Below are 22,189 nucleotides of genomic sequence, written 5' to 3'. Positions count from 1 at the left end.
CTCGACTTGTAAGCATGAGGTAAAAGGTGGTGTTAAAAGCAGTGGCACAAGTAATAGTGGTGTATGCAATGTCTATATTCAAGCCATAGAAATCACGGATGCAATATGGCAATTCTGGTGGGAGGATGATGCCAACAAATCAAAAGATATATTGGTTTAGTTTGCCAGCTGGAAACAGTGTATCCCTAAAAATATGAGTGGTTTGGGTTTTCTATATCCTCATTGCTTTAATGTGGCAATGCTGGCAAAAGAAGTCTAAAGGTTGATGTGTGATTTGAAGTCACTTTGTGTGTGGGAGAGTACTACGAGTGAAATACTATTCAGATGGTAGACAAATAAATGGTAGTAAGATGAATAGTGGATTATCCTTTACATGACAAAGCATACTGGCAGACATCCAAGCTTTTAACCGGGGTTCCATATGGAGAGTGGAAAACCGTACACAAATTGATTTATGGGATGATAAATGGATTCCGGATTACCCCACAACACGAATTATCACTCCCAAGAAGAGCTTGGCTACGACTAAAAAAAACTTAGTTGTTGGGAAAAAGGTTTCTGACTTACCCAACAATAGACTTGTGGGACGAAGACCTCTTGCGTGATCCCACTATCAACGCACAAATTGAAGGATTTTGTAGCTTGAAGGTTCACAAAAAAACGTCTTGTTCTCGGTAAGGTCGGCATACCATGGTGAGTGGACACATCAGCTTGGGGACAAGGACAGAAGCTTCATAGAGCACGAGAATCGTCAAATAATCTCATATGGAAGATCATGTAGAGTCATAATAAAGAAAAGGATCTTTCTATGGCACATCTAGATAAGACTTAATTTTTTGAGGGGTAGATAAGACTTAATCAAGTTTTGTCTAAAAGGTGAGATGTTATGGTCCCTTTTCTCTTATCTCCCTCGCCTTTTTTCCGGGTCCCCAATGTTTTGGGGGTACGACATTCTCACGATCATGAGGACACTAGGGCCAGGCTCTTGGGTGGGATGTCATGTTTTTTTGAACAAAAGCAAGTCGTGCTTGAAGGTTGAGCCTTTGATTGTTTGCAATTTTTCTTTGTCCCATAAATCCAGGCTCATGGGCTTTTCTTTTATTTTAGTTGTTAGGTTGTTCCGTAACAAATTTCCTTAGGGGCAACACACGGATGGTGAGAAAAACATGAACAAATTTGGCCTTTTTAGAGCAGTTCCAATCTAGACTTCATGTCTGCACAGTAGACACACATGTGCTTGCTCGCCAAGGAGTTTCTCATCTTTTTTTCTTAACTTTGAATTTTTGGGTGAAGTAAAAAATCTTCAACGATTCTTAAAAAGTTTCACAAAACTAAAAAATAGTGATGAAATAAAAATATGTTTGTGAATTCAAAGAAAATGTTAGTGAATTCTAAGAACAAAGCAAATTTGAAAAAAGGATTGTTAATTTTAAAAATGTTTATGAATCTAAAAAAACATGAATTTAAAGATAGTTCACTATTTACGAAAAAGTTCATCAACCAAAAATGAAAAAAAATCATGAACAATTTTTTGAAACTATGGACATGCAACTGATCAACGACCTGCCCCTCGTTGCAGTCACATTGGGGCCATACAGTTGCAAGTCTAGTGGTGGGCATACAACTCACAAGCAACCCCTTACATGACGAGTTGCACTCGCGAGTCGTGTTGAGGGCCATACTGTTGCAGTCGATTTACCATACTTGCAGTTGCAAGTGTAGTGGTGAATATTCAACTAGTCACACAAGATTTGCAAAATAAAGTTTACAAATTCTTTATAAGTTCATGAATTTAGAAAACTCAAATATGAAAAATCATCATGATGAATTTGAAAAAAAAAACATAACTTGAGAAGATGTTATTTAAAAAAACTCATGAATTCTAAAAAGTGTCCACACACTTCAAAAAGTTTTCATGTACTAAAAATACTATGGATTAAAAATGGGGAAGAAAAGAAAATGAAAAAGAGGAAAAATATGAGAATGAAAATAACAAAAAAGAAAAAGATACTCCTTCCGAGCCATATTAATTGTCATAGTTTAAGTACAAAGTTGCACAAAACATGCGACAATTAATATGGATCGAAGGGAGTAGAAAACAATCAGTACAAAAATCACCATAAAAACGAGAGAAAGATAGCACCTCAAAACCACCGCGTGACCATGGAGACACAAACATATAAAAAAGCAAAAAACAAGGAAGGAATGAACAAATGTAATGGATCAACGCACAGATGGATAAGCCCACGGCCAAAATGGCTGGATGAAAAATTAGTGACTTGTTAGACGCGGGTGGGCGCCCCTATGTCTCGCTTAGAGCAAGACGTAGGGAAGCCTCACTGAAGGCGAGAGCGACATGGCCCGGCTCAGGTGCAAGGGAGGACACAACATCACTTTTTTCTCAAGAAAAAGTTACATGTTTTTCGTTTTGTTTTTTTTGCTTAAATTTCATATTTTTTATGGTTCCAAATATTATAAGTAAATATATGACAAAAAACACTTTAGATAAAACATTAAAAAAATATTGACCAAGCATTTAAAAAATGTTAAAATATGTATAGAGAAAATATGTTTCATGTATGTGAGAAATGTACACAAAAGCATATACATTGTGTAATAAAAAGTTGCTCATGTATTTTTAAAAAATAAAAAAATTGAAAACAAATGTTGACCATTTATTCAAAAAAGTTAAACTTTTATATTAAAAATGTTAAAATTTTATATTAAAAATGTTAAATGTGTGAACAAAAAAAGGTTGACCTTGTATTAAGACATGTTGAGCTTGTATTTGAAAAATGTTAAATTTGTAGTTAAAAAATGCTGACCATCTATTCAAAAAAGCTTAAATTTATATTTGAAAAATGTTAATGTGTATATAAAAAATGTTGACCATGCTTTCAAAAAATGTTAGACTAGTATTCAAAAAATATTAGTCAAGCATTTGGAAAAAATGTTTAATGACAACAAACAATATTGACGATGATTCAAAAATGTTAACCTGGTATTTAAAAATGTTAATCAAGAAAATGAAAAATGTATTAGATAAATACACCAAAATACAATTTACACAAAACATTGAAAAAACGGTTGAGCAAGCTTTTCAAAATTTTAAATACGTATAGTGAAAATCTTTCTTATGTATATGAGAAATGTATACATAAAATATACAATTTGTGTGAAAAAAGTTCATCATATATTTCAAAAAATATAATCCACACATTTGACAACATATGTTGACAATGTATTAACAAATGTTAAACTTGTATTTTAAAATTGTTAAATGTGTAAACAAAAAATGTTGACAATGTATTCAAAAAATGTTGAGCTTGTATTTAGATAATGTTAAATTTGTATTCAAAAAATGTTGACTGTGTATTCAAAAAAGGTTAAACTTATATTTGAAAAATGTAACATGTATATAAAAAATGTTGACCATGCTTTAAAAAAATGTTAGACTTGTATTCAAAAATATTAATCAAGCATTTGGGAAAAATGTTAAATGTGTACACAAAATATATCGACCATGTATTCAGAAAATCTTAATTTCGTATTTGAAGAATGTTAATCAATAATTTGAAAAAAAATCAAAGTATTTAAAAAATGTATTAGGTTTATATACCAAAAGTCAATTTAAGTAAAACATTAAAAAAATTGAGCAAGCATTCCAAAATGTTAAATATGTATAGAGAAAATCTTTGTCATGTATATGATAAATGCATACAGATAAATATGAAATTTGTGTGAAAAAGTTGGTCATGTATTTTAAAATTTTATTCCAAACATTTGAAAAAATGTCATCATGTATTCAAAAAATATTGCACTTTTATTTAAAAATATTAAATGTGTATATAAAAAATATTGAACTTGTATTTGAAAAATGTTAAATGTGTATAGAAAAAATGTTTACTATGTATTAAAAAATAGTAACTTGTATTCGAAAGTTTTTTAATGTGTATATATAAAACGTTGACCGTGGTTTCAGAAAATGATAAAATTGTATTCGAAAAATATTAATCAAGCATTTGGAAAAAATGTTAAATGTGTATAGAATTTTTTTACCATCTATTCAGAAAATATTAATCTGGTATTTGATGAATGCTAATCAAGAATTTGAAAAATATTAAATGTAGTAAAAAAATATTAGATATATACGCCAAAATTGTGTATAGAAAACCTGTCAAACCAGAGACAAAACAAAAAAATCTATGAAAAATGAGAAAACGACATACAAAACCGAATTAAAACAAAGAAAAAATAAATAAAAGAAAAACAACCAATGAAAGCAAGAAAATAAATAAGGTAAATCGAAGAAAAATAAAGAAAAACGAAGAAACGAAATTAAAATGGAGAAAGAAACGAAGAAAACCGATGAAAAAATAAAGATAAACAAACAACAAAGGAAGCTGGAAAAAACAATGGAAACCAGCTCTTGTCCCCTCAATTAGGTTGTGCCCTAGTATTCACGACGAACCCCGACGCTTACCCAATGTCTAGCAACGTGCCCATAATCGAGGAGACATAGGACCGAATCCTGGGATCTCCGCCCGTTTCTATAGATGCTTAAGGTGAGAGCTCCTTCCGTCTTGCTATAAGCGAGATATAGTCACTGCAAACACGGGAAGAGTGTGACGTACAGTAGTGCACGCAGCTGGACGGACCCTTGAAGGCGCACAACATAAAACTCGCAAAAAGTCTCCAGCTTGCCAGGAATCGAACTGGCTACCTCCTACTGGAACTGATGGAAGCACATTAGTATTTCTTGAAAATTGTGAAGAATTCTAAAATGTTGAATTTTTTTGTAAAAGTTTTTTTAATTCCAAACATCTTTTAAAAATGTGAATTATTTTTGGAATTTCAAACAATTTTTTGTATGCCAAATAGTTTTTATAATGTCAAACAATTTTTGGAAATTTCAAACATGTTTTGAAAAACATGAACACTATTTTTGAAGCACGAATATTTCTTGGAAAACATGAACATTTTTTGAAATACCGAATAAACCTGGGGGGAATAGTTTTTGGATCCGTGAACAATTGTTTTTTAAACAGGGCATTTTTTTAAACTCCAATTCTTTTAAAAGAGTGATTTATTTTAAAGTGGCAAACATTTTTTAAAATAATGAACATTTTAATTGAATCACCAATTTTTCTGAACATTACAAAAAAATAGAGAAAAAAAGAAGCAGAAAAAAACAGAAAAACCCCGGTTCCCACAAACTGTGGTTACACTGAAAGTGGGCTGCGCCATCTAGCGCACAGATGTTGATTCTTCCAATTCTGACTTGAATGAAGAGAAAACGTAGCCTACATAGCACACGGGGACAACAGGCTCCATGCCCAACGCAGGGATCACGTATTTGCACGAAATTTAGAGAACCTGATCGTGCGATAGATAACTTGGATGAGCCATAGCTAAATCTAATGTAAATGGGAATTAACAGATCTGTACAGCATAGTGGCATACGGAACAGTTTTCTGAGTGCTGAAGGCACGCGTTAAAATTCGAGGAGAGATGCATCCACCGACCGAACGATAATAGTACGAGAATCCAAGACGACATAGCTGATCGATCATTCAGTACGACTCGTCACTCATGCTGCTGCTAATGATATCTGCCTCGATCTTCCCCGCGACCGCCGGTGCCACCACGGCCGTGGTGACCGTGACCGCAGCCTCCCCGCCGTTCCGCGAGACGGTGGCCGCCAGGACGGGCACGCGGTGCCGCTGGAACACCTGGAGCACGCGCGTGAGCGCGCCCGGCCTGGCCGCGCGCAGCCGGACGGCGAAGCACGACGTCTCCCCGGCCGCGACCACCTCGGCGCTGCCGCCGCGTGCGCGGCGGCTCCGCCCGGCAGACATCGCCCTGTGCGCCTCGAGCTCGGCGGCCGTGTCCTCCAGCGCCCTGACGTACGCGATGGCCCCGTCGACGACGTCCGCCCTGCACGCCTGCGCCGTGCACGGGCATGAGCTAGATGCCTCGATCGGCAGACACAAACGCCGGAGAAACAAAAAGAACAGTCGCCAAGAACGGGAACGAGCGGACAAGAGAACGAACCCGATGGGGGAGGTCGGGGAGCAGCGCGCCCAGCTCGTCGAAGAGCATGGACATGGTCTGCCGGCGCGCGCGCTCCAGATGGGGTGACCTGCGCCGCCTGGACGCCCCCGCGCGAGTCACCTCGACCGTCGTCGTCCCCGGCGAGCTTTCCGCTCCCAGACCCAGAGCCAACCCCAGCGCCTGCGCCTCCTCGGCCATGGCGGGGTAAGATGATCTATCTCGCCGGAGCAACCGACCGGCGCGAGTGCCTCTCTGTTTTTGCGGAGTTGCGAGCCGGGGGTACACTTTGTGTTGGGCAGCGGCTTTGGGGACGGGCATGGTGTCAGCTTTTGAGTTGGTGGTGCCTGCTCCGGAAGGGAAAAAGAGCTGGGCTGGCACGTTGGCGGCAAGGGCAAAAGGAGACCACAAATGTACCCTCGTCCTCCTCAACAAAAACTGCATGGAGTAAGGGCATGTACAATGGTAACATCACCTTATAGCTGCTCCATACTCCACATAGATAAAGCCATGGTCATTCCACAATGGAAGCAGCACGCATCCCTTTTTCTTTGTTGGGTCCACATTCAACCTTTCCTGTCCCACATCCTCTCTTTACCTCCTTTCTTTTTCACCTTGGCCAGCTGCTTTTCATCGAGGAGACCGGTTCCTCTGCAAGATCCCCTCTCTCTCTCTCTCTACAAGCGGTAGCCTTTTTTTAATTCAGGGAATCTAGGCCGATGTGGAGTCTGAGGTACTAGTCCAGCGTGGCCCGTTGGCCATGCTCTAAAAGGCTCTCTCCATGCTTGGGGTAGAGGCATCTTTAGAGCATGACCAATGGGTAGCTTCAAACGGATGCCCCGCAGGCTCAGCTAGGTTCGGAGCTAGCTTTGGATAAAAAGGTATAGCCTCGCAGGTGAAGGTGTAGCCTATAGAAGAGCCGGACTCTTCGGCTGTGAGAGCTAAGCAAAAGGAGAAAAGCAGAGGCAACCGTGATGCATGCAAGGAGAGAGACAGAGAGAGAAGAAGAAAATGGCATGCATGTAAAAGGAGAGATGTTGCAAGATGGGGTCCACTGGAGTGCAGCCTCGGTTCGATGAAAAAATTCACAAACGATAGTTTCATTTACTTTTGCTTAGTTTAAGAGCTGGAGCAGCAGCTAAGTGCTGCCTCCATTGTTCCTTATAGTGTCAGGTACTCATCAGGACACAGCCGGGTGTCAAAGGACTTTAGTGAAGTGAGCATGCAGCATCTTTGATCTGAACTCTGGTGCACATTCACATTGGTTGTGAACTTGTGATATATAGACATATAGTGTCACGTATAAGAAACAAGAAAAAGTAGGGGGCATCTGTAGTGTCACGTATTCAGGATACAGCTAGTTGTCAAAGGCTTGGGGTGAAAACTTGGGTGGACATTCACATTGGTGGTCACATATTGTTCGAAGTAATATTTCACAACTAACATCAAACAAAGTACAGTGGTTACTACGAAATGACATTTTTTTAAAGACTCGTATCTATTATAAAAATTCATTGAGATTACAAAGCACTTCAACCATAATAATAATTATATCGAGGTCCCGGACCACCGAACAACCACTACCGCTAGAATGTTGAGCTACTACTTCCATAGTCACACATTTTGACTATGGACCAAACATGCCCTTAACCACACTTTTCCTACTAACTCGTGGCATGCCACAAAAAATGTGGTGAACAAATTAGTCGCCACAAGTGTGACGTGATTTGGCAAAAGCATGTGTGTATGATATGTGGGACATACTCCTAAGTAAGTGTGGCATGCCACCACTGTGGCAGTGAAACAAACAACAGCCTTAAGCAGCTGTCACACTTGTGTGCCAACATTTGACAATGTGTGCCTATGAACCAAACACGCAATATGTCACCGGTTCCTCAAGATGATGGAGTAGCAACAGCTCGGGAGAATATCGGGTGGTCCCAAAGCTTAGGTGCTACCATGCTTCGATGCCAAATTTGAAGTATCAAAAACTTCTAAAGAAAATCATGGGCGTTCACAAAATAGGTGTTTACAAACCCTAAAAATTGGAACTTCAAATTTGAAATACACAGAGATACAAAAAAGACAAATTTCATTGTGAATAGTAAAAAAATAGCTTGTTTCTTCTTACGACATTATTCATGTTGAAATCTTATTTTAAAAATATTATTATGTATTATAGGTTTGGAGTTTAAAAAAATAGACGTTGTATACATTTATCTTGTGAACATCTGTAGTTTTTTTTAAAAAAATTGAACCTGCAAATTTGAGTTTTATTTCCGTTGAAACATGATAGCATCAAAGTCTTGGGAGCACGAGATATTCACCCACAACACCTCTGACATTTCTGTTCTGTCACCTACAGTTTCCGGCTTATGTCAACTCGGTAAGAGCATCGGCCCCGTTTAAACGCGAATACGCAATGATACATTGTTAATAAAGAATTACAGAGGTCATGACACCCACATCATCCAAATTTATCAACCACACTTTTCTTACTAAGTCGTGGCATGCCACGAAATGTATGGTGAAAAACTTAGTCGCCACAAGTGTGGCATGCCGCCATTGTGGCAGTAAAATAAACAGTAGCCATAAGCAGCTGCCACACTTGCACCAAAGTTTGACAATGTGTGGCTATGAACCAAACACACAATATGTGACCGGTTCCTCAAGATGATGGGGGTGGCAACACCTCGGGAGAATATCTGGCGCTTCCATGACGTAGGTGCTACCATGTTTCAATGTCATAAAACTTAAATTTTGAAGTATCAAAAGCTTCTAAAAGAAATCGTGGATGTTCACAAAATATACAACTCCTAAAATTTCAACTTCAAACTCAAACTACGCATAGAGATACAATGTGAACAGTATATTTAGTTTTTGTCTTCTTGTGACACTATTCATGTTAAAATTGTCGTTTTAAATCTTTTATGTATTTTAGGTTTGGAGTTAAAAATATAGACGTCGTATGCATTTATCTTGTGAATATCTTCATTTTTTATTTTTTAAACTAGAAATTTGATTTTTGTTGTTGTTGGAGCATGGGAGCACGAGATATTCACCTGCGTGCTCTGGCATTTCTTCTTACAGTTTTCGGCTTATGTCAATTCGGTAAGAGCATTCGCTCCATTTAAATGCTAATCTTCTCCCCTGTCAAAGCAAATGAGGATAAACTACCACTTGCTTGCCTGAGGGCATGGCCAATGCATAGCCTAGGGTGAAGCCTCACATACCATGTAGGATCGGATGTCAGAAAAAGTAGATTCGAATAGGGAAGCGGGATCCTCTGCAGGAGGCGGGTGCTTGGAGAGAAAAAGTGTGGTCCGGTGCATAAAGTTGGAAAAGTTGAAGTGGAGAGTAGGCATGCATGTGGTGAGAATCTACTTTATATTCTTTAATGATGTCCACTAGTAATAGCTTGCGTTGAGAAGAAAAAATCATTATAGTTACCTGAAACTATTTGTCATGGGTCATCTATATCCATATGTCACCACTATATATGCTCTTATAGAAAAACTTGATTATGAATAGCAATGATTCATTGTAAATAAAGAATTACAGAGGTCATCACATTACAGTTCATCACACCTACATCATCCAAACCGTGTGGCCAGCTGGTAATCGTTGTGGGGCGCATTGGTAGAGGCCAAGATAAGAGCACCAGGTAAGTACTCTACTTAAGGCCTGTTCGGAGGCCCTCCGCTCCTCGACTCCGCTCGCGGAGCTGCTGGAACCGTAGTTAAAAATTACCGAGCGAATGAATCGGTACTCTATAGATCTTTCTACTTTGCAGAGCTGGTCGAGTGCTGAACGGGCTCTTATTACCGGCGTCAAACAGAATAATAATAATATAAATGTTTGTTGGACTAATTAGCTCGTCGAATTTCTCTCAGGACAATCCCAAGCGCACGATCATCAACCAGAATGGCCGTGTGATTCACGTTGGCCACCTTGACCATCCTAAAATAAGGACCACGACGCCTCCACTCCGGCTCCACGGCGACCAGGCTCGCCAGGTTGACCAGGCCGTCGCTGTCCCCAACGTCCACGCCGGGCGTTGCCTCGAAATCGTCCCCCAGGTACACCATCCTCTCAGGCGTCGCCAACCCGACCCCCACGACGTAGGTCACCGGCACCATCGGAGAGGTCGGCAACTCCTTGAACAGCGGCAGCACACGCGACTCGTATGGCCCGACGCCTTCCCCGAACCCAATGTTGACGAGGAAGTCCACCACGTCGCCGGCTGAGTAGTTCCGACGCTTGGTGCTCACCAGCGGCTGCGCGGCCCCGAACACCTTCGCACTGGGTAGCGGCCACAGGCTGCTCTGCAGGCTGCGGTACTCTTTCCGCAGGGCCTCGGGGTCGACGAAGGGGAGGGCGAGGTTGTTACCTGAGATGAGGGCCTGCATGCCCAGCACGAGCCTGCCCCATGGAGCGGCGACGGGGATGAAGTGCCTCACGAACCGCCGTCGCCACGCCAGGGGCTGCTGGATCAGGAACTGGTCCGCCAGCGTGCCACCATAGCTGTGGGTGACGATAATCGCCGGGCGGTCACCGTTGAGCTGGCCCGCCCTCTCCACCAGGCTCTTGAGGTTCGTGAAGAACGCGGTGCCGGTTCTCGATGGATGTCCCGCCGCCGCGACGGTGTATCGGAAGTCGTAGGGCGCACCGAACATGGTCTCGCCGTCGCGGTACCTGACCCCCTCGAGCCTCTCTAGGAGCTTGTCCGTGTAGGAGAAGTTCCTCCGGTCTGGGTCTGGGTGGTGAAAGCCCTGGGTGGAGCCGAAGAAGGGGACGTGTGTCTAGACGCCGGGAACGTTGCGGTAGTCGTCCATGCGGCGTCGTACGCCTTGCTATACACACCTTTTGAGAAGGACACGTTTTAATCGTGAATTTATTAAAATACTTTATGTGCTTGGCTTATATCTTTTGGGCTAGGCAGTTTGTTCTTGTGCTTCACTTATATTTTTTTAAAGCACGGCGACGGCTTACTTTATAGAAATTGTTGAACTCTCATGCTTCACTTATATTATTTTGAGAGCCTTTAAACAACATAGTAATTTGCTTAGGTTGTGAATTTAGTCCTAATATGATGGGCATCCAAAAGGGATATAATAAAAACTTTCATATAAAGAGCATTGAATATATGAGAAGTTTGATTCCTTGCATTTGTTTTGAGATATAAAGATGGTGATATTAGAGTCATGCTAGTGAGTAATTTGTTGAGGAACGCAATAATTTTTTAAAAAAAATTACGCACACGCAAGATCCATCTAGGTGATGCATAGCAACGAGACGCGAGAGTGTTGTCCATGTACCCTTGTAGACCGTAAGCAGAAGCGTTATGATAACGCGGTTGATGTAGTCGTACGCCTTCACGATCCGACCGATCCTAGCACTGAAGGTACGACACCTCCGCGATCAGCAGACGTTCAGCTCGGTGACTGCTACCTCTTTAGCACTGCGTTGGTTTTCCCCGAAGAGGAAGGGATGATGCAGTAAAGTAGCGTAAGTATTTCCCTCAGTTTTTTGAGAACCAAGGTATCAATCCAGTAGGAGGCTACGCGCGAGTCCCTCGCACCTGCACAAAACAAATAAATCCTTGCAACCAACGCAAATAGGGGTTGTCAATCCCTATAGGGCCACTTACGAGAGTGAGATCTGATAGATATGATAAGATAATATTTTTGGTATTTTTATGATAAAGATGCAAAGTAAAATAAAGGCAAAGTAAATAACTAAGTAGTAGGAGATTGATATGATAAAGATAGACCCGGGGGCCATAGGTCTCACTAGTGGCTTCTCTGGAGAGCATAAGAATTCTACGGTGGGTGACAAATTACTGTTGAGCAATTGACAGAATTGAGTATAGTTATGAGAATATCTAGGTATGATCATGTATATAGGCATCACGTCCGAGACAAGTAGACCGACTCCTGCCTGCATCTACTACATTACTTCACTCATCGACCGCTATCCAGCATGCATCTAGAGTATTAAGCTAAAAACAGAGTAACACCTTAAGCAAGATGACATGATGTAGAGGGATAGACTCATGCAATATGAAGAAAATCCCATCTTGTTATCCTCGATGGCAACAATACAATACGTGCCTTGCTTCCCTTACTGTCACCGGGAAAGGACACCGCAAGATTGAACCCAAAGCTAAGCACTTCTCTCATTGCAAGAAAGATCAATGTAGTAGGCCAAACCAAACTGATAATTCGAAGAGACTTGCAAAGATAACCAATCATACATAAAAGAATTCAGAGAAGATTCAAATATTATTCACAGATAGACTTGATCATAAACCCATAATTCATCGGTCTCAACAAACACACCGCAAAAAGAAGATTACATCGAATAGATCTCCACAAGAGAGGGGGAGAACATTGTATTGAGATCCAAAAAGAGAGAAAAAGCCATCTAGCTACCAACTATGGGCCCGTAGGTCTGAGGTAAACTACTCACACTTCATCGGAGGGGCTATGGTGTTGATGTAGAAGCTCTTCGTGATCGATGCCCCCTCCGGCGAAGCTCCAGAACAGGCCCCAAGATGCGATCTCGTGAATACAAAAAGTTATGGCGGTGGAATTAGGATTTTGGCTCCGTTTCTGGTCGTTTGGGGGTACGTGGGTATATATAGGAGGAAGAAGTATGTCGGTGGAGAAACAGGGGGCCCACAAGGGTGGAGGGCGCGCCTGCGCGAGGGGGGGGGGTAGGCGCGCCCCCTACCTCGTGGCCTCCTGTTACGTGTCTTGACGTAGGCTCCAAGTCTCTTGAGTTGTATTCGATGAGAAAATCACGTTCCCGAAGGTTTCATTCCGTTTGGACTCCGTTTGATATTCCTTTTCTTCGAAACCCTAAAACAGGCAAGAAAACAACAATTCCGGGCTGAGCCTCCGATTAATAGGTTAGTCCCAAAAATAATATAAAAATGGATAGTAAAGCCCAATAATGTCCAAAACAGTAGATAATATAGCATGTAACGATCAAAAATTATAGATACGTTGGAGACGTATCAAGCATCCCCAAGCTTAATTCTTGTTCGTCCTCGATTAGGTAAATGATAACAACAGAATTTTTGATGCGGAGTGCTACTTGGCATAATTTTAATGTAATTTTCTTAATTGTGGTATGAATATTCAGATCCGAAATATTCAAGACAAAAGTTCGTATTGACATAGAAAATAATAATACTTCAAGCATACTAACAAAGCAATTATGTCTTCTCAAAATAACATGGCTAAAGAAAGTTATCCCTACAAAATCATATAGTCTGGCTATGCTCTATTTTCACCACACAAAATATTTAAATCATGCACAACCCCGATGACAAGCCAAGCAATTGTTTCATACTTTTGACATTCTTAAAACTTTTTCAATTTTCACGCAATACATGAGCGTGAGCCATGGATATAGCACTATAGGTGGAATAGAGTGGTGGTTGTGGAGAAGACAAAAAGGAGAAGATAGTCTCACATCAACTAGGCGTATCAATGGGCTATGGAGATGCCCATCAATAGATATCAATGTGAGTGAGTAGGGATTGCCATGCAACAGATGCACTAGAGCTATAAGTATATGTAAGCTTAAAAAGAAACTAAGTGGGTGTGCATCCAACTTGCTTGGTCATGAAGACCTAGGGCAATTTGAGGAAGCCCATCATTGGAATATACAAGCCAAGTTCTATAATGAAAGATTCCCACTAGTATATGAAAGTGATAACATGAGAGACTCTCTACTATGAAGATCATGGTGCTACTTTGAAGCATAAGTGTGGTAAAAGGATAGTAACATTGTCCCTCCTCTCTTTTTCTCTCATTTTTTATTTTTTATTTAGGCATTTTCTGTTTTTTATGGCCTCTTTTCTTTCTTTTTTTATTTGGGCTTCTTTGGCCTCTTTTATTTATTTTTCATTCGGAGTCTCATCCCGACTTGTGGGGGAATCATAGTCTCCATCATCCTTTCCTCACTGGGACAATGCTCTAATAATGATGATCATCACAATTTTATTTTTCTTACAACTCAACAATTACAACTCGATACTTAGAACAAAATATGACTCTATGTCAATGCCTCCGGCGGTGTACCGGGATATGCAATGACTCATGAGTGACATGTATGAAACAATTATGAACGGTGGCTTTGCCACAAATACTATGTTGACTACATGATCATGCTAAGCAATATGATATTGATGGAGTGTGTCATAAATGGAACGGTGGAAAGTTGCATGGCAATATATCTCGGAATGGCTATGGAAATGCCATAATAGGTAGGTATGGTGGCTGTTTTGAGGAAGGTATATGGTAGGTGTATGATACCGGCGAAAGGTGCGCGGTATTAGAGAGGCTAGCAAAGATGGAAGGGTGAGAGTGCATATAATCCATGGACTCAACATTAGTCATAAAGAACTCATATACTTATTGCAAAAATCTACAAGTTATCAAAGCAAAGTATTACGCGCATGCTCACCATCGCTCGTCCCCGACCGCCACTCATAAGGAAGACAATCAATAAATAAATCATGCTCCGACTTCATCACATAACGGTTCACCATACGTGCATGCTACGGGAATCACAAGCTTCAACACAAGTATTTATCAAATTCACAACTACTGAACTAGCATGACTTTAATATCACCATCTCCATATCTCAAAACAATTATCAAGTATCAAACTTATCATAGTATTCAACACACTCATAAGAGAATTTTTTTATTCTTGAATACCTAACATATTAGGATTTTAAGCAAATTACCATGCTATTAAGACTCTCAAAATAATATAAGTGAGGCATGAGATATCAATAGTTTCTATAAAACAAATCCACCACCGTGCTCTATAAGATATAAGTGAAGTACTAGAGCAAAATTATATAACTCAAAAGATATAAGCGAAGCACATAGAGTATTCTAACAAATTCCAAATCATGTATGGCTCTATCAAAAGGTGTGTACAGCAAGGATGATTGTTGTGAACTAACAAGCAAAGACTCAAATCATACAAGACGCTCCAAGCAAAACACATATCATGTGGTAAATAAAAATATAGCTCCAAGTAAAGTTACCGATAGAAGTAGACGAAAGAGGGGATGCCTTCCGGGGCATCACCAAGCTTTGGATTTTAGGTGTCCTTAGATTATCTTGGGGGTGCCATGGGCATCCCCAAGCTTAGGCTCTTGCCACTCCTTGTTCCATAATCCATCAAATCTTTACCCAAAATTTGAAAACTTCACAACACAAAACTTAAAGTAGAAAATCTCGTGAGCTCCGTTAGCGAAAGAAAACAAAAGACCACTTCAAGGTACTGTAATGAACTCATTATTTATTTATATGGGTGTTATACTTACTGTATTCCAACTTCTCTATGGTTTATAAACTATTTTACTAGCCATAGATTCATCAAAATAAGCAAACAACACACGAAAAACAGAATCTGTCAAAAACTGAACAGTCTGTAGTAATCTGTAGCTAGCGCAAGATCTGGAACCCCGAAAATTCTAAAATAAATTTCTGGACGTGAGGAATTTATCTATTAATCATCTTCAAAAATAATTAACTAAATATCACTTTTCAAATAAAAATTACAGCAGTTCTCGTGAGCGCTAAAGTTTCTGTTTTTTTACAGCAAGTTCAACAAGACTTTCCCCAAGTCTTCCCAACGGTTCTACTTGGCACAAACACTAATTAAATACAAAAAACACAACCAAAACAGAGGCTAGATAATTTATTTATTACTAAACAGGAGAAAAAAAGTAAGGAATAAAAACAAAATTGGGTTGCCTCCCAACAAGCGCTATCGTTTAACGCCCCTAGCTAGGCATAACAAGTAAGAATAGATCTAAGTATTGCCATCTTTGGTAGGCAATTCTTCAATGAGGCATCTACCATCTTTAGGAAAATTTCTTTCTTTTTATTAATTATCAAACTTTTAGGCACAAGATTGAAAAATTCATTTGTAACAAATGGTTCCTTAATGATAGCAAAAAGATTGGGATGAACACTTATAGATTTGAGATCCGCATTTTCCTTACTAGATGATTCACCCTTATTTTTAGGAACATACATAAGCTTGGCAACTTTAGTGGAAGGACTTGGAGTATTCTTTACGGAAGAAAAATAGGTTCCCAAGTTGGTAGTAATATTCTCAAGTTTATCGATCCTAACGGAATCGTGATTTATTTTCTCATTAACTATGGGTTCCTTTTCTTTAATATCTTTCGAAGTAACTCCTACTTTAGATCCATATTGAGAGATTCAGATCTGGATCTTTTTATCCAAATTTTCAATCAATTCTACGGTAGCAATCTTATTTTCAATAATTTCAAGCCTTTGCATTACATGCCCAAAGTTAATATAGTTCCATTAACCAAGAGAGGCGGTGAGCCAAATAAATCTAACATAGCATTATAAGAATCAAAAGTATGGCTACCCAAAAAGTTCCCTCCGGTAATAGTATCAAGAACATAACAGTGCCAAGGAGTAATGCCTACATAAAAATTGCGAAGGAGAATGGTCGTAGATTGCTTCCTAGTAGATTTATTTTGAGCATTGCAAATTCTATACCAAGCATCTTTTAGATTTTCACCCTCCCTTTGCTTAAAATTTATAATTTCATTCTCGGGAGACAACGGAGAAGATAAGGGACTAGCCATAACGTCAAGCAAACAGACTAACACACAAGCAAATAGAAAGCAAGTGAACAAAAAGAGGCAAATGAGAAAGAGAGGGAGGATAGAGAGAGAGGGCGAATAAAACGGTAAGGGTGAAGTGGGGGAGAGGAAAAAGAGAGGAAAATGGCAAATAATGTAATGCGGGAGATAAGGGTATGTGATGGGTACTTGGTATGTTGACTTTTGCGTAGACCTCCCTGGCAACGGTGCCAGAAATCCTTCTTTCTACCTCTTTTAGCACTGCGTTAGTTTTCCTCGAAGAGGAAGGGATGATGCAGCAAAGTAGCGTAAGTATTTCCCTCAGTTTTTGAGAACCAAGGTATCAATCCAGTAGGAGGCTACGCGCGAGTCCCTCGCACCTGCACAAAACAAATAAATCCTCGCAACCAACACAAATAGGGGTTGTTAATCCCTATAGGGCCACTTACGAGAGTGAGATCTGATAGATATGATAAGATAATATTTTTGGTACTTTTATGATAAAGATGCAAAGTAAAATAAAGGCAAAGTAAATAACTAAGTAGTAGGAGATTGATATGATAAAGATAGACCCGGGGGCCATAGGTTTCACTAGTGGCTTCTCTCGAGAGCATAAGTATTCTATGGTGGGTGAACAAATTACTGTTGAGCAATTGACAGAATTGAGCATAGTTATGAGAATATCTAGGTATGATCATGTATATAGGCATCACGTCCGAGACAAGTAGACCGACTCCTGCCTGCATCTACTACTATTACTCCAGTCATCGACCGCTATCCAGCATGCATCTAGAGTATTAAGTTAAAAACAGAGTAACGCCTTGAGCAAGATGACATGATGTAGAGGGATAGACTCATGCAATATGAAGAAAACCCCATTTTGTTATCCTCGATGGCAACAATACAATACGTGCCTTGCTTCCCTTACTGTCACCGGGAAAGGACACCGCAAGATTGAACCCCAAGCTAAGCACTTGTCCCATTGCAAGAAAGATCAATCTAGTAGGCCAAACCAAACTGATAATTCAAAGAGACTTGCAAAGATAACCAATCATACATAAAAGAATTCAGAGAAGATTCAAATATTATTAATAGATAGACTTGATCATAAACCCACAATTCATCGGTCTCAACAAACACACCACAAAAAGAAGATTACATCAAATAGATCTCCACAAGAGAGGGGGAGAACATTGTATTGAGATCCAAAAAGAGAGAAGAAGCCATCTAGCTACTAACTATGGACCCGTAGGTCTGAGGTAAACTACTCACACTTCATCGGAGGGGCTATGGTGTTGATGTAGAAGCCCTCCGTGATCGATGCCCCCTCTGGCGGAGCTCCGAAACAGGCCCCAAGATGGGATCTCGTGGATACAGAAAGTTACGGCGATGGAATTAGGGTTTTGGCTCCGTTTCTGATCATTTGAGGGTACGTGGGTATATATAGGAGGAAGAAGTACGTTGGTGGAGCAACAGGGGTCCCACGAGGGTGGATGGCACGCCTGGGGGGGGGGGGCAGGCGCGCCCCCTACTTCGTGGCCTCCTGTTACGTGTCCTGACGTAGGGTCCAAGTCTCCTAAGTTGCACTCGATGAGAAAATCACGTTCCCGAAGGTTTCATTCCGTTTGGACTCCATTTGATATTCCTTTTCTTCGAAACCCTAAAACAGGCAAAAAACAACAATTCTGGGATGGGCCTCCGATTAATAGGTTAGTCCCAAAAATAATATAAAAGTGCATAATAAAGCCCAATAATGTCCAAAACAGTAGATAATATAGCATGGAGCAATCAAAAATTATAGATACGTTGGAGACGTATCAGTGACGTCCCACGAACTCTAGATCCAACTGAGTTCAGGGGAGAGTTTTGTCAGTACGACGGCGTGATGACGGTGATGATGAAGTTACCGACGTAGGGCTTCGCCTAAGCTCTACAAGATATGACCGAGGTGGAAATCTGTGGAGGAGGGAACTGCACACGGCTAAAACAATCAACTTGTGTGTTCTAGGGTGCCCCCCTTCCCACGTATATAAAGGAGGGAGGGGGAGGCCGGCCGACCCTCCTTGGCGCGCCCCCAAGAGGGGAATCCTACTAGGACTCCAAGTCCTAGTAGGTTCCCACCAAAAGGAAGAGAGTGGGAAGGAAGGAGAGGGAGAGGGGAAAGGAAAAGGGGGGCGTCGCCCCCCTCCTAGTCCAATTCGGACTCAAGGGGGAGGGGGCTCGCGGCCTGCCCTGGCCGCCTCTCTCTCTCCACTAAGGCCCATCGAGGCCCATTAGTTTCCCCGTGGTTTCCGATAACCCTCCGGCACTCAGGTTTTATTTGAAACTTCTCTGGAACACTTCCGGTGTCCGAACATATCCGTCCAATATATCAATCTTTATGTCTCGACCATTTCGAGACTCCTCGTCATGTCCTTGAGCACATCCGAGACTCCGAACTACCTTCGGTACATCAAACCACATAAACTCATAATACCGATAGTCATCAAACGTTAAGCGTGCGGACCCTACGGGTTCGAGAACTATGTAGACATGACCGAGACTCACTTCCGGTCAATAACCAATAGCGGAACCTGGATGCTCATATTGGTTCCTACATATTCTATGAAGATCTTTATCGGTCAAACCGCATAAAAACATACGTTGTTCCCTTTGTCATCGGTATGTTACTTGCCCGAGATTCGTTCGTCAGTATCTCAATACCTAGTTCAATCTCATTACCAGCAAGTCTCTTTACTCGTTCTGTAATGCAACATCCCATAACCAACTCATTAGTCACATTACTTGCAAGGCTTATAGTGATGTGCATTACCAAGAGGGCCCAAAGATACCTCTCCAATGCACGGAGTGACAAATCCTAATCTCGATCTATGCCAACTCAACAAACACCATCGGAGACACATGTAGAGCATCTTTATAGTCACCCAGCTACGTTGGGACGTTTGATAGCACACTAAGTGTTCCTTTGGTATTCGGGAGTTGCATAATCTCATAGTCATAGGAACATGTATAAGTTATGGAGAAAGCAATAGCAGTAAACTAAACGATCATCGTGCTAAGCTAACTGATGGGTCAAGTCAATCACATCATTCTCTAATGATGTGATCCTGTTCATCAAATGACAACTCTTTGTCCATGGCTAGGAAACTTAACCATCTTTGAATAACGAGCCACTACTAGGAAAAGGCTAATTAGTGGCGCACCTGTTTTGGCCATTAATGGCGCACTACAGGTGCGCCACTATTAACACGCCACTAGTAACAAGTACTAATGGTGCACCCCTGGTGCGCCACTAGTATCCCAGATTATAGTGGCGCACCAGGCAGTGCGCCATTAGTATGTCCCCTGGTGCGCCATTACTATGCCTCCCAGGGGGCCATATTTACCTTGTGCTTTGGGTTACTAATGGCGCACTACTAGATAATGCGCCACTAGTATGTTTATTGCAGTGCGCCACTAAAGTGCAGTATGGTGCGCCACTAGTATGAATATTAGGAATTTTTTCTTTTCTGATATTTGCACAAGTTACAAAATATATTACTACACAGAATATAGACAGCACAACATATAAACAACAGATTTATCGAATACAAATAGAAGATTAGTCTCCGAATACAATTCATCATATTAGTCTCCGAATTCAAAAGACCGAACAAAGTTAGAACATTACAAGTCTCGAGACCGCGATTAGCGAGTTTGTCTTCACATTACAAGTCGATATCGATCATCTAAAGTGCCATCACATAGAAGAGAGCTGCGGTCATCACGATTAGCATCATCACGATGAAACTGGTCTTCATCCGGTTCCTCCTCCGCTCCCTCCTCTTTCCCGCTAGATAGCGCGCATATCTAGCTTCCGTCTCCGCCCTAGTGGTGTACCCTTTGTAACTGTTACTGCTGAAATGGTGAACCTGTCTCCGACACTCCTCCCAGTTGTCGTAGACTCCGGGAACCTTACCCTTGTACACGACATGCGACGGCATCTCTGTGCACTAGACAAACAAAATGTTAGTAGCAATTCACAGACAATACATAAGAAATATATAAGTATGCAACAAAAGGATCGGAAGAGAAAAGCAACACATTAATAGCATGATTCATGGTCCTACTAATAAATAGCATCGATTACATATAAGTTGAACGACTGTCCAAACCAAAGAGACATACAAGTTCATTAAAGTTTAATTACAACATGAGCTAATCGATATTTCAGAACTACATAGCATCACTACTTTCGACTCAACTCAGGGACCGGAGCGTGGATGAAGCCGCCGTCTTTCGTGATGGTCATGAAATTGCGATCGTTGTCAGCCTGCATTTGTAGCGTTGTTTCTATCTCACTATTGGACGATTGATATCTGAGGTAGAACTGCCCCGAGGTACGAAGGACATCTTGATGGATGATTTCCTCAAACTCCGACTGGATGCGAAAGAATTCTTGTCTGAGGTCCGCGTCCTAGATTTCCAACAAGCGTGCGGCCCAATCTTTGAGACTATTTGATAGCGGAAGTTGATTATGGTCTCGTACGATCGCGCGCATGTGATGGAGGGCGTAGTAGGCATCCTTCTGACCGCCAGGCGGCTGCTTGACGCAGGGGAACATCGTTACGTGGGTGAACACGTGCTTGCCGTACCTAAGAATTGGCCTCCTGATGGTGCCTCCAGATTTGGCGTAGCCGAGGAGAACACCATCAAGAACTTTCTTGATATTTGTGTAGTCTTTATTCAACTGATGGTCCGAGTCGAAATACGTGGCCATGGAATAGTTCGGGCTTAAGAGGATGAGTGTGCAACGTGTGTCACTGCACAAAACACGGAATGCTAGAAAAAAAGAACGATCAAAATCTAAGAAATCATATGTTACGGGGCAGTGAGGGGATGACTTACTTGGGAAAGTAAGGCACGAGGAAGTTATCCTTATCTGGGTTCACCAGAATGACGCCTTCGAGGTATGAACTCGCGACTTGCCGGTCCCCAGCGCTGCCCAAGATCTTGGCACACATGTAGAATGGGTCGACTATCACGATGTCCGGGGTCTTGTCTCTAGTGATCCGCATCTCCATACTCAGCGAAAATAGCCTAATGAAGGTGTAGTGCAGCGGATGAAGGTTAAACATAGCGAAGATGTCATCAAACCACAGGACGATCATACCCCTGATGGCGCTATCGACAAAGCCCTTTCCCTCTGGCACCTTGGCCACAAAAACTGGGTATGCCACATCATTCTCGGAGAGACGCCGCTTCTCCAAAGAAAGAACACTGTCATGTAGACTCCGCATAGCACCAGTTGCAGCATTGAGCAGATTAGTCGGTAGCATCGGCCTACCCACCACATGCACCCTCCTCGAGATATCCTTAGATGTAGGTGGCCCGTCCTGAGCACGTATCGCACTTGGTGCCGGCTGGCTCGCACCCTAGTTATTCTTTCTTTTCTGTCCCTTCTTCTTCTGCTGTAATGGGATCGAGTTCTGCTCAGAGACA

The 22,189-nt window shown here is 41.3% G+C and overlaps 1 protein-coding gene and 1 pseudogene across 1 annotated transcript; both read right to left on the bottom strand.

The window, feature by feature from the left end:
* Positions 1–5,261: 5,261 nt before the first annotated feature.
* On the bottom strand, positions 5,262–6,388 carry LOC119367369. Its single transcript, XM_037632923.1, has 2 exons — positions 6,055–6,388; positions 5,262–5,945 (listed from the first exon to the last, which is right to left on the bottom strand). The coding sequence occupies exons 1-2, from the start codon at positions 6,370–6,372 to the stop codon at positions 5,574–5,576; spliced, it is 690 nt and encodes a 229-aa protein (XP_037488820.1). The 5' UTR covers positions 6,373–6,388; the 3' UTR covers positions 5,262–5,573.
* A 3,484-nt stretch (positions 6,389–9,872) lies between these two features.
* The window catches only part of LOC119351726, a 137,385-nt pseudogene continuing 125,068 nt past the window's right edge, over positions 9,873–22,189 (bottom strand).

Source organism: Triticum dicoccoides, chromosome 1A, assembly GCF_002162155.2.
Source record: "Triticum dicoccoides isolate Atlit2015 ecotype Zavitan chromosome 1A, WEW_v2.0, whole genome shotgun sequence".
Taxonomy (NCBI): domain Eukaryota; kingdom Viridiplantae; phylum Streptophyta; class Magnoliopsida; order Poales; family Poaceae; genus Triticum; species Triticum dicoccoides.
This window is presented reverse-complemented; position numbering and strand designations above follow the sequence as displayed.

Coding starts and splice junctions, on each gene's coding strand:
- LOC119367369 (XM_037632923.1), bottom strand. CDS start 6,372: ATGCCCGTCCCCAAAGCCGCTGCCCAACACAAAGTGTACCCCCGGCTC. Junction 5,946..6,054: donor TCCCCGACCTCCCCCATCGG/GTTCGTTCTCTT, acceptor TGCACGGCGCAG/GCGTGCAGGGCGGACGTCGT.